The following is a 16,449-nucleotide window of genomic DNA, read 5'->3' on the forward strand; positions in this document are numbered from 1 at the left end:
ACCAAGCGCTTCACTTTAGCAGGCGATGCCGTCCGCGACGACCACTTTCACTTTTGAAAAACATGATCGTCTTTTGCTGTTTCAGTTGCTAATTCGGTGTTCTCAGCAAAACATGGAATCACCAACCCGAGGCAGACGTAAACAAGGCAGTTAGAGGGAAAGTCATTCCACTGCAACGCACCGCCATCTTTCACAACTGAGATCCTAATGAACAGAGGCACTCCAGCTCGCCGTTTTTTTGTTTGTTGTTGTCGAATTGATTTAAGAAAACCCTGGAACGAGGATGAAACGAGAGCACAGTAACGTGTGGGCGGATCTGAATAACCCTGCAGACCAGCACACGAAGAGGAGCGTCTCTCCTGCCGACTGTAGTTTAATTCTGCTGATTAGAAGTAATGCTGTTCTGCAGCCCCTTGAAGTGCTGTAAAGTGAGTTATCTAAATTGAGGATCTTGAAAGGTCTTGGTTACAGTTACATGTTGTGTTCAGATCCTCTTCACCTCCGTTCAGTTCCTTGTTGACCGAGATCTGACTGGTTGACCTTGGTTCTAAGGATAATACAATAATGCTAGGATAATACAAAAGAAGAACTCAGAAAACATTGTGTGTGTGAACACACTACTCTGTCCAGGCAGCTGTCCTGCACACACACACACACACACAGATCCATGGTATTGAACCACAGCTGATTCACTCCCAGGTACCAAATGAAAGCACTGAAGTGGTCACGGTGCCGGCAGTCAATAACTTCTACTTGATTTAGGACATTTGCGGTCTCAAATTGATTCGGCTTCCAGTTCTTCATGTGACAGAGGTGCTTTTGATTATCTTGCGGCGGTCGACGAACATGCTGAGCTCTGTTTAAAGTTTTGATGGAGTTCTGAATTCCTCCCTCGCCCGTCCCTCTCTCCTCCCGTGTCGATTCAGGGTGCGGTGAGTGGGGTGTTGCTGGTGACACCCAACAACATCATGTTTGACCCCCACCGGATGGACCCGCTGGTTCAGGCCCATGGGTGCGAGGAGTACGGCATCATGTGTCCCCTGGAGGAGGTGCAGTCTGCTGCCATCTGCAAGGAGATCACCGACCCCAAGATCAGAGAGGCTGTGCCCGAGTAAGAACGAAACGTTGACATTCGCTGTTGTTGTTGAGTGTGTATGGTAAAGACATCTATGAACACTAACACATGTAGTTATTTCAAGTATATAAACCCTGACTTGTGATTCTAATTTACTCCTACATACGCTCTTATAGTTACACTTTCTATCTTTCCCCACAGTTTAATTCCAAAGTGCTTTCTCCCACTCTCACCTTTCCCAGAAACGCAGCAACCTCGCTATAATCAATGTCATTCTCTGCTGCACCCGCGGTCAGATTGCATCAGCAACCAATTTCAAGTTTTCAGTTTAATCCCCCCCTACACATACCGAAATAAAAAGGAAACCGCAATTACACCAGGGTTAATAATGAAGTATGCCTTCACCCCTCCTACGTACGGATTGCTCACCTCTTCATGCACTAGGAAGCAGCCACTTCAGAGGATTCCTCCCACAAGTTTTTGCTTCATTGTTGGAATGCTGTTAAGCATTCCAACAATGAACTATTGTTCTTCGAATCTTTATTCCACTATTTCTTCTGTCCCCCTTTTTTTGAAACTCTTCTTCTCCTTCATATTTTAAGCTACAGAAACCGTTCAACTATCAAAATGTTCAGCTCTTTCAGCAGAGGGGTGCTATCTCTCTTCATATTTCTAACCTTTAAACTGTTTTGAATAATTAAGCTTTTAGCAACTTTTTTTTGAATGGGTTTCTATGGAGAAGATTTTCAAATCCTCTTAAAGTTCTTCAACTTTCAAATCCTTCAACTTCCTCATACTTTCAGCTACAGACACCATTTCAACTTTCAAATGTTGAGAAAACCCTCAACTATTGCCGCATAATTCATAATTTCTGATATCTTTTAAACTTTTTGAACTGCAGCAATTTAACTTTTATGATTTTTCAGCCCTTTTCTGACTTTATAATGGGTGTGTATTGCGCAGCTTAGAGTGCACCAATTAGTGATGTTGATAAACACACAGACACATGCACTCCTCACTCGCACGCACGCTCTCTCTCTCTCTCGCACGCTCTCTCTCTCTCTCTCTCGCACGCTCTCTCTCTCGCTCTCTCTCGCACGCACGCAGGCAGGCACTCACTCACTCACTCACACACAGTCATTTCAGGTCTTTTAGAGGACCCCCCCCCCCCCCACACACACACACACACACACACCCCATTTTAGTCAAGTGTTGCCCGTGGAGCAGTTCTTGTGCTGGCAAATGATCGGTTTGTGTGCCAGGCCCAGCTCTGTCTCTTTGTGTGTCTCTCTCTCGCTCTCGCTCTCTCTCTAAACACACAGTAGAGCAACAAGTGCTCTGCAGAATGTGATTCTGTGTGCTGGTTTAAAAACAAGTGTTTCTTCTTGTGACCTCATTAAAGGTTTTCAAGTAATAGAATGTTTTTATTTGCGTGAAACACAGATTTGGTCCTTTTGAACAGTTATACAGCTTTATTTATTACTCTTAACAAAAATAGATGAAATAAATAACATACTGTTATCTAAATATGCACAACTTTGGTGGAACAGTATCTCTACATATATCAGTTCGTCCATGCTTTTGGAGGCTGATCTCTTGCTGAACGACGGGGCACACAGGGTTTACCTTGATAAGAGTTCCTCTAAGCCAGGGATTCCCAAAGTGGGGTGCGCGCACCCCTGGGGGTGCGCGAGCTGCCTCTAGGGGGTGCGCGAGAGGAAAAGTGTAATGGCGGTCTGATGGTGTAATAATATTAAATATAAAAAAAAAATGTAATTTTAATTTAAAAACTGTCAGGTGGGACATCTGAAGCTATCAGTCGTAAAAGAGGAGAGGGACAGAGAGAGAGAGAGGAATCGGAGGCGAGGGGAACGGAGAGGTGCGTTGTTGGGAAGAGACCGGGAGAAGAAATCGAGCCAGAGTCAGAGGAAGATGAGACGGAGGAGACCGAAAGGAGGAAGGGATAGCACAGACAAATCGGGAGCACATCGGCCCATCGCGGAGTCAAGGTGAAAAAGAGGAAACGAGAGTGAGCATCAGACTGGGAAAAAAAGAGGAAATATGATGAAAAGTATGTGTGTCTGGGCTTCACTTGGATTGGCAACGCAGATTCCCCAAAGCCACAGTGCGTGGTGTGCAGTGTGGTTCTGGCTAACAGTCTGAAGCTCTTATTTACGTCGCCACCTGAACACCAAGCATGCCAGTGCAAGTCAAAAGCCCCTTACATTGTTTATATCGAAATTGGAGGAATTACAAAACAGCCAAAACAACTGCAGTCTCATTCATGTGTTGGGTCTATAAATGACGCACTACGGGCTTCATATCTGGTCACAGAATAGCGAGAAAGGGGCTACCGCACACAATCGCCGAAGACGTGAGCTTGCCAGCTGCCAGAGAGATGGTGGAATGTATGATTGGGGGGAAAGAAGCAAACAAGTTGTACATGATCCCGGTGTCCAACAACACTGTGTCGCCGCATCTATGCTTTGTCCGAAGACATCCTGGCTACATTAGTCGCTCATTAATTGTAAATTAAATGTGATAATCTGCCTCTGAGCCTGTGCGTGTGTGCTCGCATCCGTATTGCTCTTTAAAAGTGACGCCTTGTGTAACTGAAAGTTATTGAAACTTTGTTGCAGTGTTTCAGGGCGTTTTCACACCTTCAGTTCGTTTGCTTTGTTCCGATTCAGGGATTAATATGATACAATGTTGCAGTTGCTCCTTTGTTCGGTTCACACTGCAACATTTAACAGCGGACTAAATCTTGTAAACAAATGCCACGCGCGAGCAAACTGTTCTCTCATTGGTCCGATTCTTATGCGGCTATGAAGGCTTAAAAGGCTCTGTTGCTTCTCTTTTTTTTTTTTTTTTTATTAATGGGGGGGGTGCGCGAACCCGGTCGGGATGTAGAAGGGGGTGCGCGGCCTAAAAGGTTTGGGAACCGCTGCTCTAAGCAGTTCACTGGTTCCTGCTTTCTTTTTCATTTCCGTTCCTGTCATGCAACAGTGATGTATGACCCAAACCACTAGATATGCTCATGTAAGTAAGTAAGTAAATAAATAAATAAATCAAAACATGATAATGTTTTGGGAAGATCAGGGCATCTCTCTCTGCAGCACTTTCTGTGGATACATTAGTTAATGTGTTTGAAAATGCCCTCATGTGTAGTAGTCTCATCTAATAAATATATCTATATGTATCCTAAAAAATCTGTAAGACTTGCATAGTTATCATGTTTGATCTTTTAAATTTAGTTTGAGCGTTTGTTAAACAACAGAATGGGAGAGGAAGGAGCAGGTCGATTGTTAAAATAAACTCTCAGCCAGGAAATGCATGCATTATGCATTGACCCTTTTAATGATAGGTTATTGATCATAAATGTGGCTGATGATTGGTTAGAAGTGCACTCAAGTGATTTAGTGTTGCGCTTCTAGAAAGATCATATGCAGAGACCCTGACTGAGGTGGAGCTCAATACTGTCTCATGAGAGCATCCATGCCTGATGAACACCCACGTCTTTCCTTCTCAATGGCCCCAGTTTGTACCAGACTATTCTGTTTAACGTCTCAAGTTTTCTCATGTATTAGACGGCCCCTTCAGAGCCACAGAGGGCATCGTATTATTGGTTTTACAGGCTGACTAATACTAACCATAACAGCTGAACAGATCCGTCTACATGTAGGGAAATGTCCAAATATTCCTCTACTTGTGATAGAGTTGCACATGTCTTATTGCTTCTCTTTGTTTCCAGTGACCTGGAGCCTCTTCCCACCGAGAGACATCCCTCCCAGAAGGAGCCAGAGCAGCGCCTTAGGGAGCCGGGGGCCAACAACGGCGGCGGCAGCGCGGCCCCGCGCAGCACCGAGGGCTCCTTCTCCGAAGACGTCTTCACCGAGACGGAGCTGTCCCCCATCCGTGAGGAGGGGCAAGCGTCTAACGAGGACCTCCGCCTGGACAAGTCCTCGGGCGCTTCCACGGAGTCTGTGCAAACCGTCACCCAGGTAGAGGCCAGCGGTGCCGCCTCCCGGGCCCCAGGCGGTGCCCTCGGCGCGGCCAGTCAGCCGGAGGAGAGCGCCACGGCGAAAGCAGAGGACAATCCACCAGACACTGCCACAAAGAGCGATAGCCAGTCCCCCATAAGATCCAAGCAGCACAGTGTAGAGAAGCCACCAAGCACACCCACCACCACCACCAGCAGCAGCAGCACTAGCCAGGCCCAGGGCCCCAGCAGCAGCACCTCTCGCCCGGGGTCCCAAAGCTCAGCCACCCCTGGTGCCGCAGACACCACCTCTGTCTCAACCAGTCCACAGGGGGAAGCCAACGAGGGGACAGACGTCTCCAAAACGGACACTATGCAACAGGGCAAGGAGGAAAAGGAGGATGTAGAGCAGACGCCAAAGGACGGCACGCAGAACTCTGCAGAGGGTAAACACCTTTACATAGTAACAGTTGGAACATGTGACTTGAAGCTCGTGAAAAACAGGTAGAGGACATTCAGGTGATGAATCTGGCTTCATGTTGTCTTTTAGCTGCAACCCCTACATCCATATTCTTCTGAAGACTATCAAAGCGAGTTCCTCTCCTCTCGGGCTGCTTCAGAATCACGTCTCTCATGTTGGTTCCCGATAACCTCGCTGTTTCCACTCTGCCTTGGTAGTAATTGGAATATAAAGACGAAGGAAAATGGCAGCCTCTCTGTTGTTATCAGCTCGGCGGAGCTAGCCGGGCTTTATGGGGCTTTATGCAGCTCTTTGAACTCGGGCTCTGGTGGTCTGGGCCTCTCTTCTGGGCGATAAGCTAAAGCCTATCAAACACTACAACGCCACAAACACGAGTGATGCCCAAAGGCAGAACACGGTGGCGATGAAACCCAACATCAAAACACCTTCTGAGACAGCATTTAGAGAGGTGTTATTTACACGTGACATCCTTCTCTGGGTTGCTTTCATGTGGATTTAGACAAATACTACCTTCCCCAAAGCCTGGAATAAACGTTACTATGTTTAAGATTAAGGGATCAGTGGCTTTCTGTTTTAACCTGGGTAGTTACTTATTGGTGGTCCACTCCACGCTGGATGATATAACAAGCCTCCTTCCAGTAATATATATATATATATATATAAATAAATAAATAAGTTGGACACCAAATAGAAGAAGAAAGAAAAGAAATGCCACCAGCCGGTTCTTCTTTTTTCTTCATTATGCAGGCTGTCTGTCTTCTTAACAAGTAGTTTCATTCTCAAAAACAATAGACAATTTCACATCAGCACATCATCTTTCAGGTTTCCTGACAACTTCGACAAATGGCAATTTCAGATTATCCTTGAACGCACCAGCAAGTAGTTCTACAACGGCCCTTTCGCTCAACTGTATCGCCAGCAATAAGATAAAGGTAGCAGAATCCCTCCAGCAAGATGATGGAATTAAACTAGGAAAGCAGTGACTGCCTGGAAGTTAGGTAGTTAGACAAGATGTGCTCGAGTTAATGGCTGGCAAATCCTATGCAGTTAGTAGTTAATTGGCTAACATATACAAAACCATGGCAGCATACTTTTAATTAAAGCCTGGGTGTCACAGTGTGGGCCTTGTTATCCGACAGTGGCCTCAGTATGTCACACTCACTTGTGTCCATACAACCCACTGTCCACTCGCGACACGCAGTTGTGATTCCAAAAGAAAAGATGTCCCTCCCCAAGAAGAAACAGACCAAGACAGTTGGAGAGAGAGATTTGCCATTTTCTCCCCATCAATTATTGTCACGCAGAGGAGCCGGGCTGCGAACGCAGCTCTAATTCACGGGGATCTCAGCAGGGCTGCCCATTACTCTGTGCACATTAGCGCAGCCCACACAAGTAACCTCAAAAACAGGCTGCATTAATACAGAATGAATGCATTCTGAAAAGTGAATTTGTCCCACTGAGCATGTTGTCTAAGCGGATTATTTTGTCTGTCGTTATTGCTAGTTATGTTGAGCTGCCCAACCAGGAGCTGACAATATGTGGCAGTGTAATGTCACTGGTGCAGTGATGTCATTCAGCTCCCTGGGGCTGCGACCTTATAATAGGCCATTGATAATGTACCACGGGCGGAAGACTCCGTGCCACGATCAATCATAGTGTGCTTCTCCACCAGTTGAAGTAGCCAGTAAATAGAGGACAGAAAACTAGGTCACATGCATAAAGCAAGTATAAGCCGGAGAACACGCAGTTAATCAACCAGATGTGTTTGGTTTTTAGATGGCAGAAATTTGAAACTCGGGAAATATAGCATAAAGACCGCTAACCTGGCTCTGTCCAAAACTTGCAACGTCTGCCTAGCAACACCTATAAGGCTCTCTAATTAACAGACAACATAAGTTTAAAATCGTTTGTTGGGCTAGCAGTTTCCAGTGTGTATGCTAGGATAAGCTAACTGGCTGTAGCTTCATATTTAGCATACAGTAATGTTGATCTTCTCATCTAACTCCCAGCAAGAAAGCGAATAGGCATGTTCCCCCAAAAAATAACACATTTTTATGCTTTAGTGACCATGTGATGATTTCCTCTTCCAGGTACAGGGTCTGCGGAGAGGCGGAAGCACCCCACTCACAAGTTCCTGTGTCTGCGGGTGGGGAAGCCCATGAAGAAGACCTTTATTTCTAACGCCAGCGCCTCCATGCAGCAGTATGCCCAGCAGGGCAAGAAGCACGAGTACTGGTTTGCTGTGCCGCAGGAGAGGTCAGTGTCTCTGCCACACCTTTGAATACAAGCAAAGCCGTTTTTGTGGTAGCCTAAATTACATTAGTGAAACCAGTATCTGATGATGTGGAACAATCTTTAAAATGGAAAAACTACAAAGTAAAGTACATGATATAGTAGCCTCCGATAGGTCCACTTAGAGTGTTTTTAATGCAGAGAGCTGCAGGGATTTGACCTAGCCTAACCCTAGCATACTCCCAACACACCACAATATTCAGCTGAGTTACCGAGGCACCTCACCTCCAGTCCTTTTAATATTTGAAACCAATCAAATATGCACTCTTTGTCAGGTCTGACTCCCACTGCGGCTCCTGCCCATCTCCCTGTGCTGCCTCTGCCAGACAGCGAAACGATTTATTATTCATTCACTCTGCAGGGAAACAGACGCGCACTTTATTCCTGCGCTGGGACACGCACACAACCCGTCCAACAATTAAGCTCGTGGTTTTCCTAGTTTTGTATCCTCGTTAAGAGTTCCGCCCACAGAAACGCTCCTGAACTAGTTCTGACCTAAGCTGTAATGTTTTCTATCATCTGAAGATAGATACGGCTTGTTGATGTGTCGTTCCAAGTTGGAGCGCTCCGTTTGGATGTAGAGTCGCCAAGCAACCAGCAGTCATAATTACATTACAGCTCTTCGTGCTGGAAGGAGACGCATTTCATGAAAAAGTTGCGTAATATGTTTATATGGAGAGTTAATCCCAAAAGCTTAATTTAATAAATCAGAGGCCATTTATTACGGCCAAATCTGGCTGCAGTACAGTGGTAGTTAAATTGTCTGTCGTATCTTTTCAGAGAGAAGGAACAAAAGTGGTGATAACATACATGAGGTGGATCTGATCAGCCACTTGTCCCGCCTCTGTTTTCAGTGCATGGGTCTGTACTGTTACAGCAGCAGCACACATGGTGTTCTCTCAGGCTGGTACTCACATGTGAATCAAACAAACTGGCATGTCTTTAGTTAGTCACGGTACCAGGAATGCTTCTTGGTTATGTGATGTGTTGAGAGTGCAGTAATGACACAGAGCAACCCCCCCTTAAGCCTAACCCTCTGTAGCGTGACCAAGATGGGAGGCGACCTGCATGATGTGTCTTTAAGTGTCCTGGCAATGGTGTGGGAAGAAAGGGAGGTACACGACCACAACACTGAATAAAGCTCAGCCTACCGAGTCTGCACAGCTCTGTCATGTCCAAAGCAGCATGTGACACAAACTATTTGTTTTTAACTCTTCGTGAGTTATGCTGTACTATCTTATCATAACCACGTGAACAGTTTAGGATATCATGTAAAGGCAGACACAAGGGGAGAGCAGAGAGAGGCAAATAATTGTTGCAATGTTTGAGGAGCATTAAGCAGCTAAAGAGACAGATGTTTTCCTCAGGAGTTGGTGGAGACCAAAATGGAGCTAAAAGGAGAGTGACTGGGACTTTCATTGTTTTGGTGTCCAGAAATACGACTGCAAATGAATACCAAGGTTGCTCTTTTTGCTTTAATGTGTAAATAAGAAACTATTAGCCACGTTAGCTGTAATAACTTCATCATATATCAATGTTGTATTTACATTGTTGGGCTGCCCACAAGGGAACAACTAAATCAATGATCGCAGGTTCAACTATTTGTTATTATGGGACCATTTGTTTCCAAAGTGTTCCCACACTTAAGCACAAAGTCACAGCTCTTGTCGCAGAATACTCGATAGGAACACACCGTGTCACACAGGCAGGCAGATATGAGGAGACGAGTAAAATGTTTTGTTCACTGACTGTTGATGTTGAGATGCTTGCTTCACAGCCATTAGGGCTGTTTGAGAATGCTTTAACAGACAAAGTATTCAGTGATTCTCAGGACTTTCGGGAGTTGATGTCCTGATGGGAGTTGTGTTTCTTCCCCCCCAGGTCAGACCACCTGTACGTGTTCTTCATGCAGTGGAGCCCGGACATGTACGGTGAGGGGGTCAGAGGGATGGGACAAGATCCTGGGTTTATGGTTGTCAAGAAGAATGATGTGTCAGAAGCAGCTGAGGACGAGCCCATCACTGACCTCAATGTCAAGGAGTGGGAGGTAAGGTCCGCACAGCTAAAACCGCTCCCTCACTTTGCTTAAAGCACACCTGTTGTGTTGTCTCACGCTTCACACACATGGATTAAGTATAGTTCTCCGCTATGGTTTAATCCATAACCTGTGAAACCAGTTTATTGTTGTGTGTTAATTTACATGTTCTATATAAATGTGTTTATTTGCTTTCATTATGTAATGCATATTCCAAACGTATTGTGCTGATCATGGTTTTGAATCCATCAGAATTGTGCAGTTGTCAAAACCTTACTTTGGTATTCTGCTTCTGTATATTGCACTTCTATGTACCACTGCATATTTCTTGATTTGATGGTAACTTTGTGTGAACTTTCTACCACATGTAAATTGTGTGAACACTTGCTTTGCTTGGAAATGCGCTCCACTGAACTTCCAACCAAAGCGGTTTGCATGTTTGTGTAATTGTTTACTCTTCTCAGTTAGTGTAATGTAGTTTCATCACATGTTGTGCGACTGTCACTAGCGTTGGTCAGCATTTGGCAACTTGTTTTGCTGAATGGCTAACACATTTATGAGTTGCTGCAGGGAATGTAATCATTGAGCACTTTAACAGTTTGGGGAGTTTTTGTTGGCTCTGAAATCACCCCAAACTCATGTGACACTGATGTGGGTTCAAGCTGTCTTCCTTTCTCGTCAAACTAACTTCTCAAGGTGTCTTCATTGCACATCAACAGAATGTGGCAGTAAGTCTAGGTAGCATAGACAAGGGATGTCCATCTAGATTTCCAGTACTGTAACTGCACATGTTGCATGGTTTTGGTAAAATGAGATTGTGTTTGAGCCTGTGGATAATGAAAGGGATGCATTCGTTGTATGAAGAAATAGATACGATGGAAGCAGTGGTCAGGATTTAAATTTTAATGTAAATGAATGATGTAGGAAACAAAGTGGACTGATTTTGTTTGTCCCTACATGATCCATTACATTTGAATAAGTAAACAGGAACTTGCTGCTTTTGTTTGTCCTGTTTGACAATACATGAATTTTAAGCAAAGCCGTTTTTGCTTTAAGAAGAAAAAAAATAGTTTTGGTAAACTAATATATTTTTGTTAAAGAAGAAGACAGACTAAATTTCGTTTTTATTTATTGATTTGATTGATTTTTAACTTTGTTTTTTTTGTAACCAAGGATCTCATCTATCAACATCTCTACCTCATGGGCTCGTGGTGTTACTGTCTCTTTAAATCCTGTCTGTTGTGGGACCGCTCATATTTATTTTAACTAATGGGGATCCGGGTTGTCTCCTGTCCCGTATTGTTATTGGACTTTAGCGATGTCACATAAATCATACGGAGTAGAAACCCTATTGGAAAAAAATGTCTATTTTAGTCGAGCAGGCTGTCAGGCTTCATACCAACCCCGTCTTCTTGTCTCGGGGCTACACGGCGGAACTTATTAAAGGACATCTGTAATGTGACTTTATGACTTCAACCTCGACCAGAAAGCAAGACATGTTTTCTAGGAGGGCGAAAGACCAAGAGACACGGCTGACCCCCAAGTACACCTGCGTATGTTTCTTGAGCTTTGTTCATGTTTTCAGTCTCCAGCGATGTGTGAACGTTGTTCTTGTGTGTTCTCTTGCTGTTGTTGTTAGCTAGTCGTGCTAGCTCGCTAGCGAAGCTAACTAGCCCGCTAGCCCATTATTAGCCGATGAGGTCTAGGTCAGTGACTGATGTTAAACAAAGTGGCCACTATCTGACCACTCTTTAGCAGTCAGGAAAGTGCTCTCCTCGGTTGTCCGTGCTCTTGGCTCTTGTAACAAGATGTGTGAAAGTTTCCAGTTACTAGGTGCCGGTTATTAGGCAGCCCCCTTTTTTTCATTCATCAGTTTAATTAACCTCACATTACCAAACATTTCTAGGAGTGAACAGGTATGTTTAACGTTAGCTGTTTGTTTCAAGTTTAGAGCTCGTAAAGTGACCGTTAATCAGTCACCCGTGCCGTATGACACCGTATTTAATTCACCGGTCACTTCCAGATGCTGACCTTTATCATGACATTGATCTCTTCAAAATAAAAGTAATTTGATACACATGTACAAGTCTGTAGCAGGTTAGCATGCTGCTAGCTCAACGTGACTCTTCATCAGGGGACAAACGCACTAAAGTGCTTTGAGCTGGAAGTGAAGTGAGGCGCAGATGTGTTTTTCATCAGGGCTGTAGTTCACCCGCTGTGCTGCATTGTTGAGTGCTGTTAAGAGGCAGCTTGTTACCCAAAAACGTATTTATACCAGAGGCAACAAGGTGGGTGCAAGAATGTCTCAGTTGTAAAAAATATATATATATACATTTTAAGAAAAAATAATAAAAACCGTTAAAAGAATCAAAGGCAGCTTATGACATCTGTTCCCAGACAGTTTAATATCCATTGGAACACAGACCTAGACCAGTTAATATGGCTGTGTGTGGTATTTGTGGCTTTGTTTGTTTATCTCGCACACGAGGCTTTAAATATCTCTCCTGTACCGAGACACCGTGGACGATTAAACGCCAACGTTTGCTCAGTGGCAGAACAGAGGCAGCTGCTCTCGGTGGAGTTGGTAGCGTGGGGTGTAACTTTGTTGGAATGTAGCCATGCTCGTAGGTCATCTGTTGGTCTGTCTGGGCTGCAGTTGTAGTGGTGGATTACTGTTCCTGACGAAGAGAGTGGGTTCATGTTCATGGACTTGGCATTCGTGTTGCATCAGTCGTACCTCAACTATTGTGCTCTACGGTGCTCTCACTTAGTTCTGTGGCTTTTTTGCGTTTAGGGTTGGCTACAAGAAAGACTGATCGTACATATTTCCATCCTTTGGTTTCAGTTAACTTTTAGTCTAATGGTGGCATTGTTAAACATATTACACAAACATGCAAAACGATGGAGTGATTTTATATGCTCCTTCTCTTCTTAACAGTGGCCGTAAGCCTTTGTTAGAATGTGTGTCTTCACATTTTTTATACATCTACCTTTATTCAAAGCAGTGTTAAGTTCACTGAATCGCACTACCTAGTGCACATAATACCTTCCAAAAACTCACCCTTTCCTTTCCCTGGCCAGCGATGGATCTGGCAGAGTTTTATGTTCCACCTGTTCCTGTCTTTATACTACCAGGTAGTGTCTCTGACGGAGTACCACCGTCGGATTGATGCACTAAACAGTGAAGATCTGCGCTCGCTCTGCAAACGACTCCAGGTGCCCTGAACCAGCCCTGTCTGCCCCCCTGTCTCTCTGCTCTGCCTGCACCAGGATGGTCTCCCACCGGCTCCTGCAGGCTTTAGCTGCTGCTGATATTGCATACGAACCTCAAAAAACACATGCTTTACATGACAGTAATCTGTTGAGTAGGTTTCATGAGTGTTTGGGCATATGAAACCTGTTCAAAACTTGCAATACAAGATCAATTGGGAATGACTTCTTTTTTTTATCAATTCATTACAGAAAACTGAGGTTGTCATGTGACATCAGCCTTATCTCAATGTGTCAGGCTTTCCGTCTTAGACTCGCTGTCACTGTTTTTAGTGCGTCAGCCCACTAGATCAGATATGATCAAGGTGTAGATGTTATATTAGCCCCACAGAAATGGGTATTGTCTTTTATACACAAATGACCAGACTGTATAGAATAGTTGAGGACAAAGCAATGGTGTGTTGGTGGGAGGGGGGTGGAAGTAAGACTCCCTTGATGGGCTGAGTGATATCTTCTGAGGACAATGCAGGTAGGCCCGACTTGAATGAGGACTGAAACATGAGAGCGGCCCAGCCACCCGTGGGGAAGCGCTCCACAATCAGCCTCTGTTATGGAGAAAGATAAATAACCCAAACAGTCTGTTGGTCAGAGAAAATGCCGGAATAGTGGAGTGCAAATGATTCATTGGGTTGATTTCCCGTTGACTTTGCATTCTCTTCTCCCAGACAGTGTCTCTGCCCGCTCCCCTAGTGCTGCCAAACCAATCCTAGTCGTCTGGCAGCAAGATAGTCAGCTGTCGTCATCAAACTGCTGGTTTATCAGTGTGTCGCCAGCAAACACGGCGTCTATAATTCTGGCAGGAACATTGTTCATTTAAAATGGGAGCTTTTGTTGCTCGGGTTAGGCTTTGGTTCATGTGGTCCCAGCCTTCATCTTAGACCTGTCTATTAAAACCTTGTAGAGTTTTGTGGTTACTGCTTTAGATAGTCTCACTATGTAGGAGTAGTCATTGTAGGTTTATGACAGATAGCTATAACTGAACCCGTCCAGTGTCTGTGCCGTATGGAAGCTGAATGTTAAGCCTCTCCCTGTGAGTATGTGTGTGCACGTCTGACATGTGTTTGTGCCTGTAGATCACCACCAAGGAAGAGGTGAACTCCAAGCAGGGCACATCCATCAAGACGGAGCTGGAGCCAGAAACGTTCAAGCCCAACCTCAGAGAGTCCAGTGATCTCCTGGAGGCCGACCAGATAGAGAAGGTACGGACTGATGCACAGGCCTGCTCTGATGCAACACCAACATCCATGTCACTATGTGCATCTGAATGACAATGTAAAGGAGAAGGCAGGCAATCTTTTAAGACAAAAGGTAGCAATTAATCAATCCCGCTAACAAGTGTGTGCATCAAGTGTAAGTGTACGTAAATACTCTCTGGTTCAACAAATGTGTGTTAATCTGCTGCCGTCCTAAATAAATGACCCGTTATCTGTTTTTAAAGAGTCACACTTCCAGTACGAACCAATGGGCTCGGAGCTCTGGCACTTATACGATAGAGTTAGTTATTGAGAGAGGCTAATGCTTTAATATTTGGTCTCTCCATTCCTGGAGATCCCTTTCAGGAATGCATGTGTTCACTGCTGTAATAACCATTATACATCGTCAGCCCTACAGTTAGGTGGGAGGAGGAATACATTAAGCAGGAATAATATGTATGGACAGAACCATCAGCAGGTACTGTAGGTGTACTCCTTACATCAGACAGAAACCAATAAGCTGTGGTCAGTGTTTTCACGGCTAATGTGGCCGTTAATATTCCTGAATTCCAGCCACACAGAACAAACTGTTCACGAACAGACATGTCTTCATTGGAAAACCTCAACAGAAGCTTCAAATGTAAAATAAGATGACGTTCGATACAGCCCGAATTCAAATACAATGCAGCTTGATTATGTTGTGGAGCGAGCAGTGAGTGATTTATGCAGAGAAGGGTGAATGCAGAGCGATACTCCGCTCATGTGCACCGGACACATGTTCTGTATGATGTTCATGTTCTGTATGATTTAGGATTACAGCATGTGAAGAAACCTTTGATTTGATTCTATATTGAATTATGTACGATGGATATTGAGTGGCTTATGTAAAGATGACACACAGCACCTGTGAGAAACACGTGAAACTGACATTTCTGAGTCACAACCCTTTTATGTTGTTTGAGGTGTGGTGTACGTGCTGCAGGCATCGCAGGTCAGTCCACGCATGGACACGCCCACACGGCTCCAAATGAGTCCCAGTTGGCAGATAAGTTGCCAATGTGCAGCTTCCTCTAATCACCCCGAGGGCGGAGCTCAGAGCTCGGAGCAGAGGCGAGCCGAGTCGGGGCTCATCTCCTCGGGGCTTAATTTCCAACTGCTGATTACGCGACTGCTTGTGCTGAACCAACAAGAATAAAAAGAGCAGAGGGACCCGTGAAGTGTTGGAGAGCGAGCAGAACGTTTAACGGCCCGTGTTCCATACAGAGGAAATGGTGCAGCATACTGTAAAAAGTTGTCACGTTTAATTCCATGTTTTAGTCCGTGTCTGTTTTATCTGCCTGTTAAAATGAAGCATGAACTGCACGGCTCCTCCGGCGCCTTTGTCGGCTTTATCTCCCCCGGAGTACCGGACCTCTCTTCCTCCTGAGACGCTCTGTGTTTGGAGCCCTGTTACTCTTCTTTAAACACCAGACTGTGTTAAAAGTTCACTGCGGCTGTAATTGAGCATTGGTGGCTGTGGCCTTTGTGTTTCATTTCCTTTCTCTGCTTCTCCCCCCACCCCCCCACAGCTTGCCAGGAACCTCCCACCTCGGACCATTGGGTACCCATGGACGCTGGCTTTTGGCACATCAAAGCATGGCATGAGCATTAAGAGTCTGTACAGAGCCATGCAGGGCCAGGACACCCCAGTGCTCATGGTTATTAAGGACAGCGACGGCCAGGTAAGCTGCCAATTCAACAGAATGTAAGTAGTGCGCCGTGGTATATTGGAAGCGACGTAAAGCGTTCATTACTTTCTAATAGTTCTGCTGTTTATGTCGGAGTTGTTTTCGTTCTCCAGGTGTTTGGTGCGTTGGCGTCTGAGCCCTTTAAAGTCAGCGACGGCTTCTATGGCACAGGAGAGACCTTCCTCTTCAGCTTCAATCCAGAGTTCCAGGTACACCACTGACTTTTGTTTTAAGGCAAACCCAAATGGCTTCAAAGCTCGAGCCACCAGGGTTCCTACTCCAACACAAGCTGCCACCAGAGAAGGAGCCTTCTAGCAGCTATGTGCGTGGCCGAGGAGTGAAGGTGGAGAGGCGACTAATGCTCTCTCCGTGTGTGTAAATGCCTGCATCATGTGTG

The 16,449-nt window shown here is 45.0% G+C and overlaps 1 protein-coding gene across 4 annotated transcripts in view; it reads left to right on the forward strand.

The window, feature by feature from the left end:
• oxr1a (oxidation resistance 1a) overlaps positions 1-16,449 on the forward strand; it is a 138,771-nt gene that overhangs the window by 120,454 nt on the left and 1,868 nt on the right. For all 4 annotated transcript variants that reach the window (XM_079275544.1, XM_079275545.1, XM_079275546.1 and 1 more), the window contains 8 exons: positions 927-1,111; positions 4,827-5,500; positions 7,626-7,791; positions 9,709-9,874; positions 12,998-13,078; positions 14,206-14,331; positions 15,894-16,046; positions 16,166-16,261. In XM_079275544.1, coding sequence (XP_079131670.1) covers positions 927-1,111; positions 4,827-5,500; positions 7,626-7,791; positions 9,709-9,874; positions 12,998-13,078; positions 14,206-14,331; positions 15,894-16,046; positions 16,166-16,261 — 1,647 coding nt within the window. The remainder of the gene's footprint in view (positions 1-926; positions 1,112-4,826; positions 5,501-7,625; positions 7,792-9,708; positions 9,875-12,997; positions 13,079-14,205; positions 14,332-15,893; positions 16,047-16,165; positions 16,262-16,449) is intronic.

This window comes from Melanostigma gelatinosum (assembly GCF_949748355.1).
Source record: "Melanostigma gelatinosum genome assembly, chromosome: 9".
In the NCBI taxonomy this organism is placed as follows: Eukaryota; Metazoa; Chordata; class Actinopteri; order Perciformes; family Zoarcidae; genus Melanostigma; species Melanostigma gelatinosum.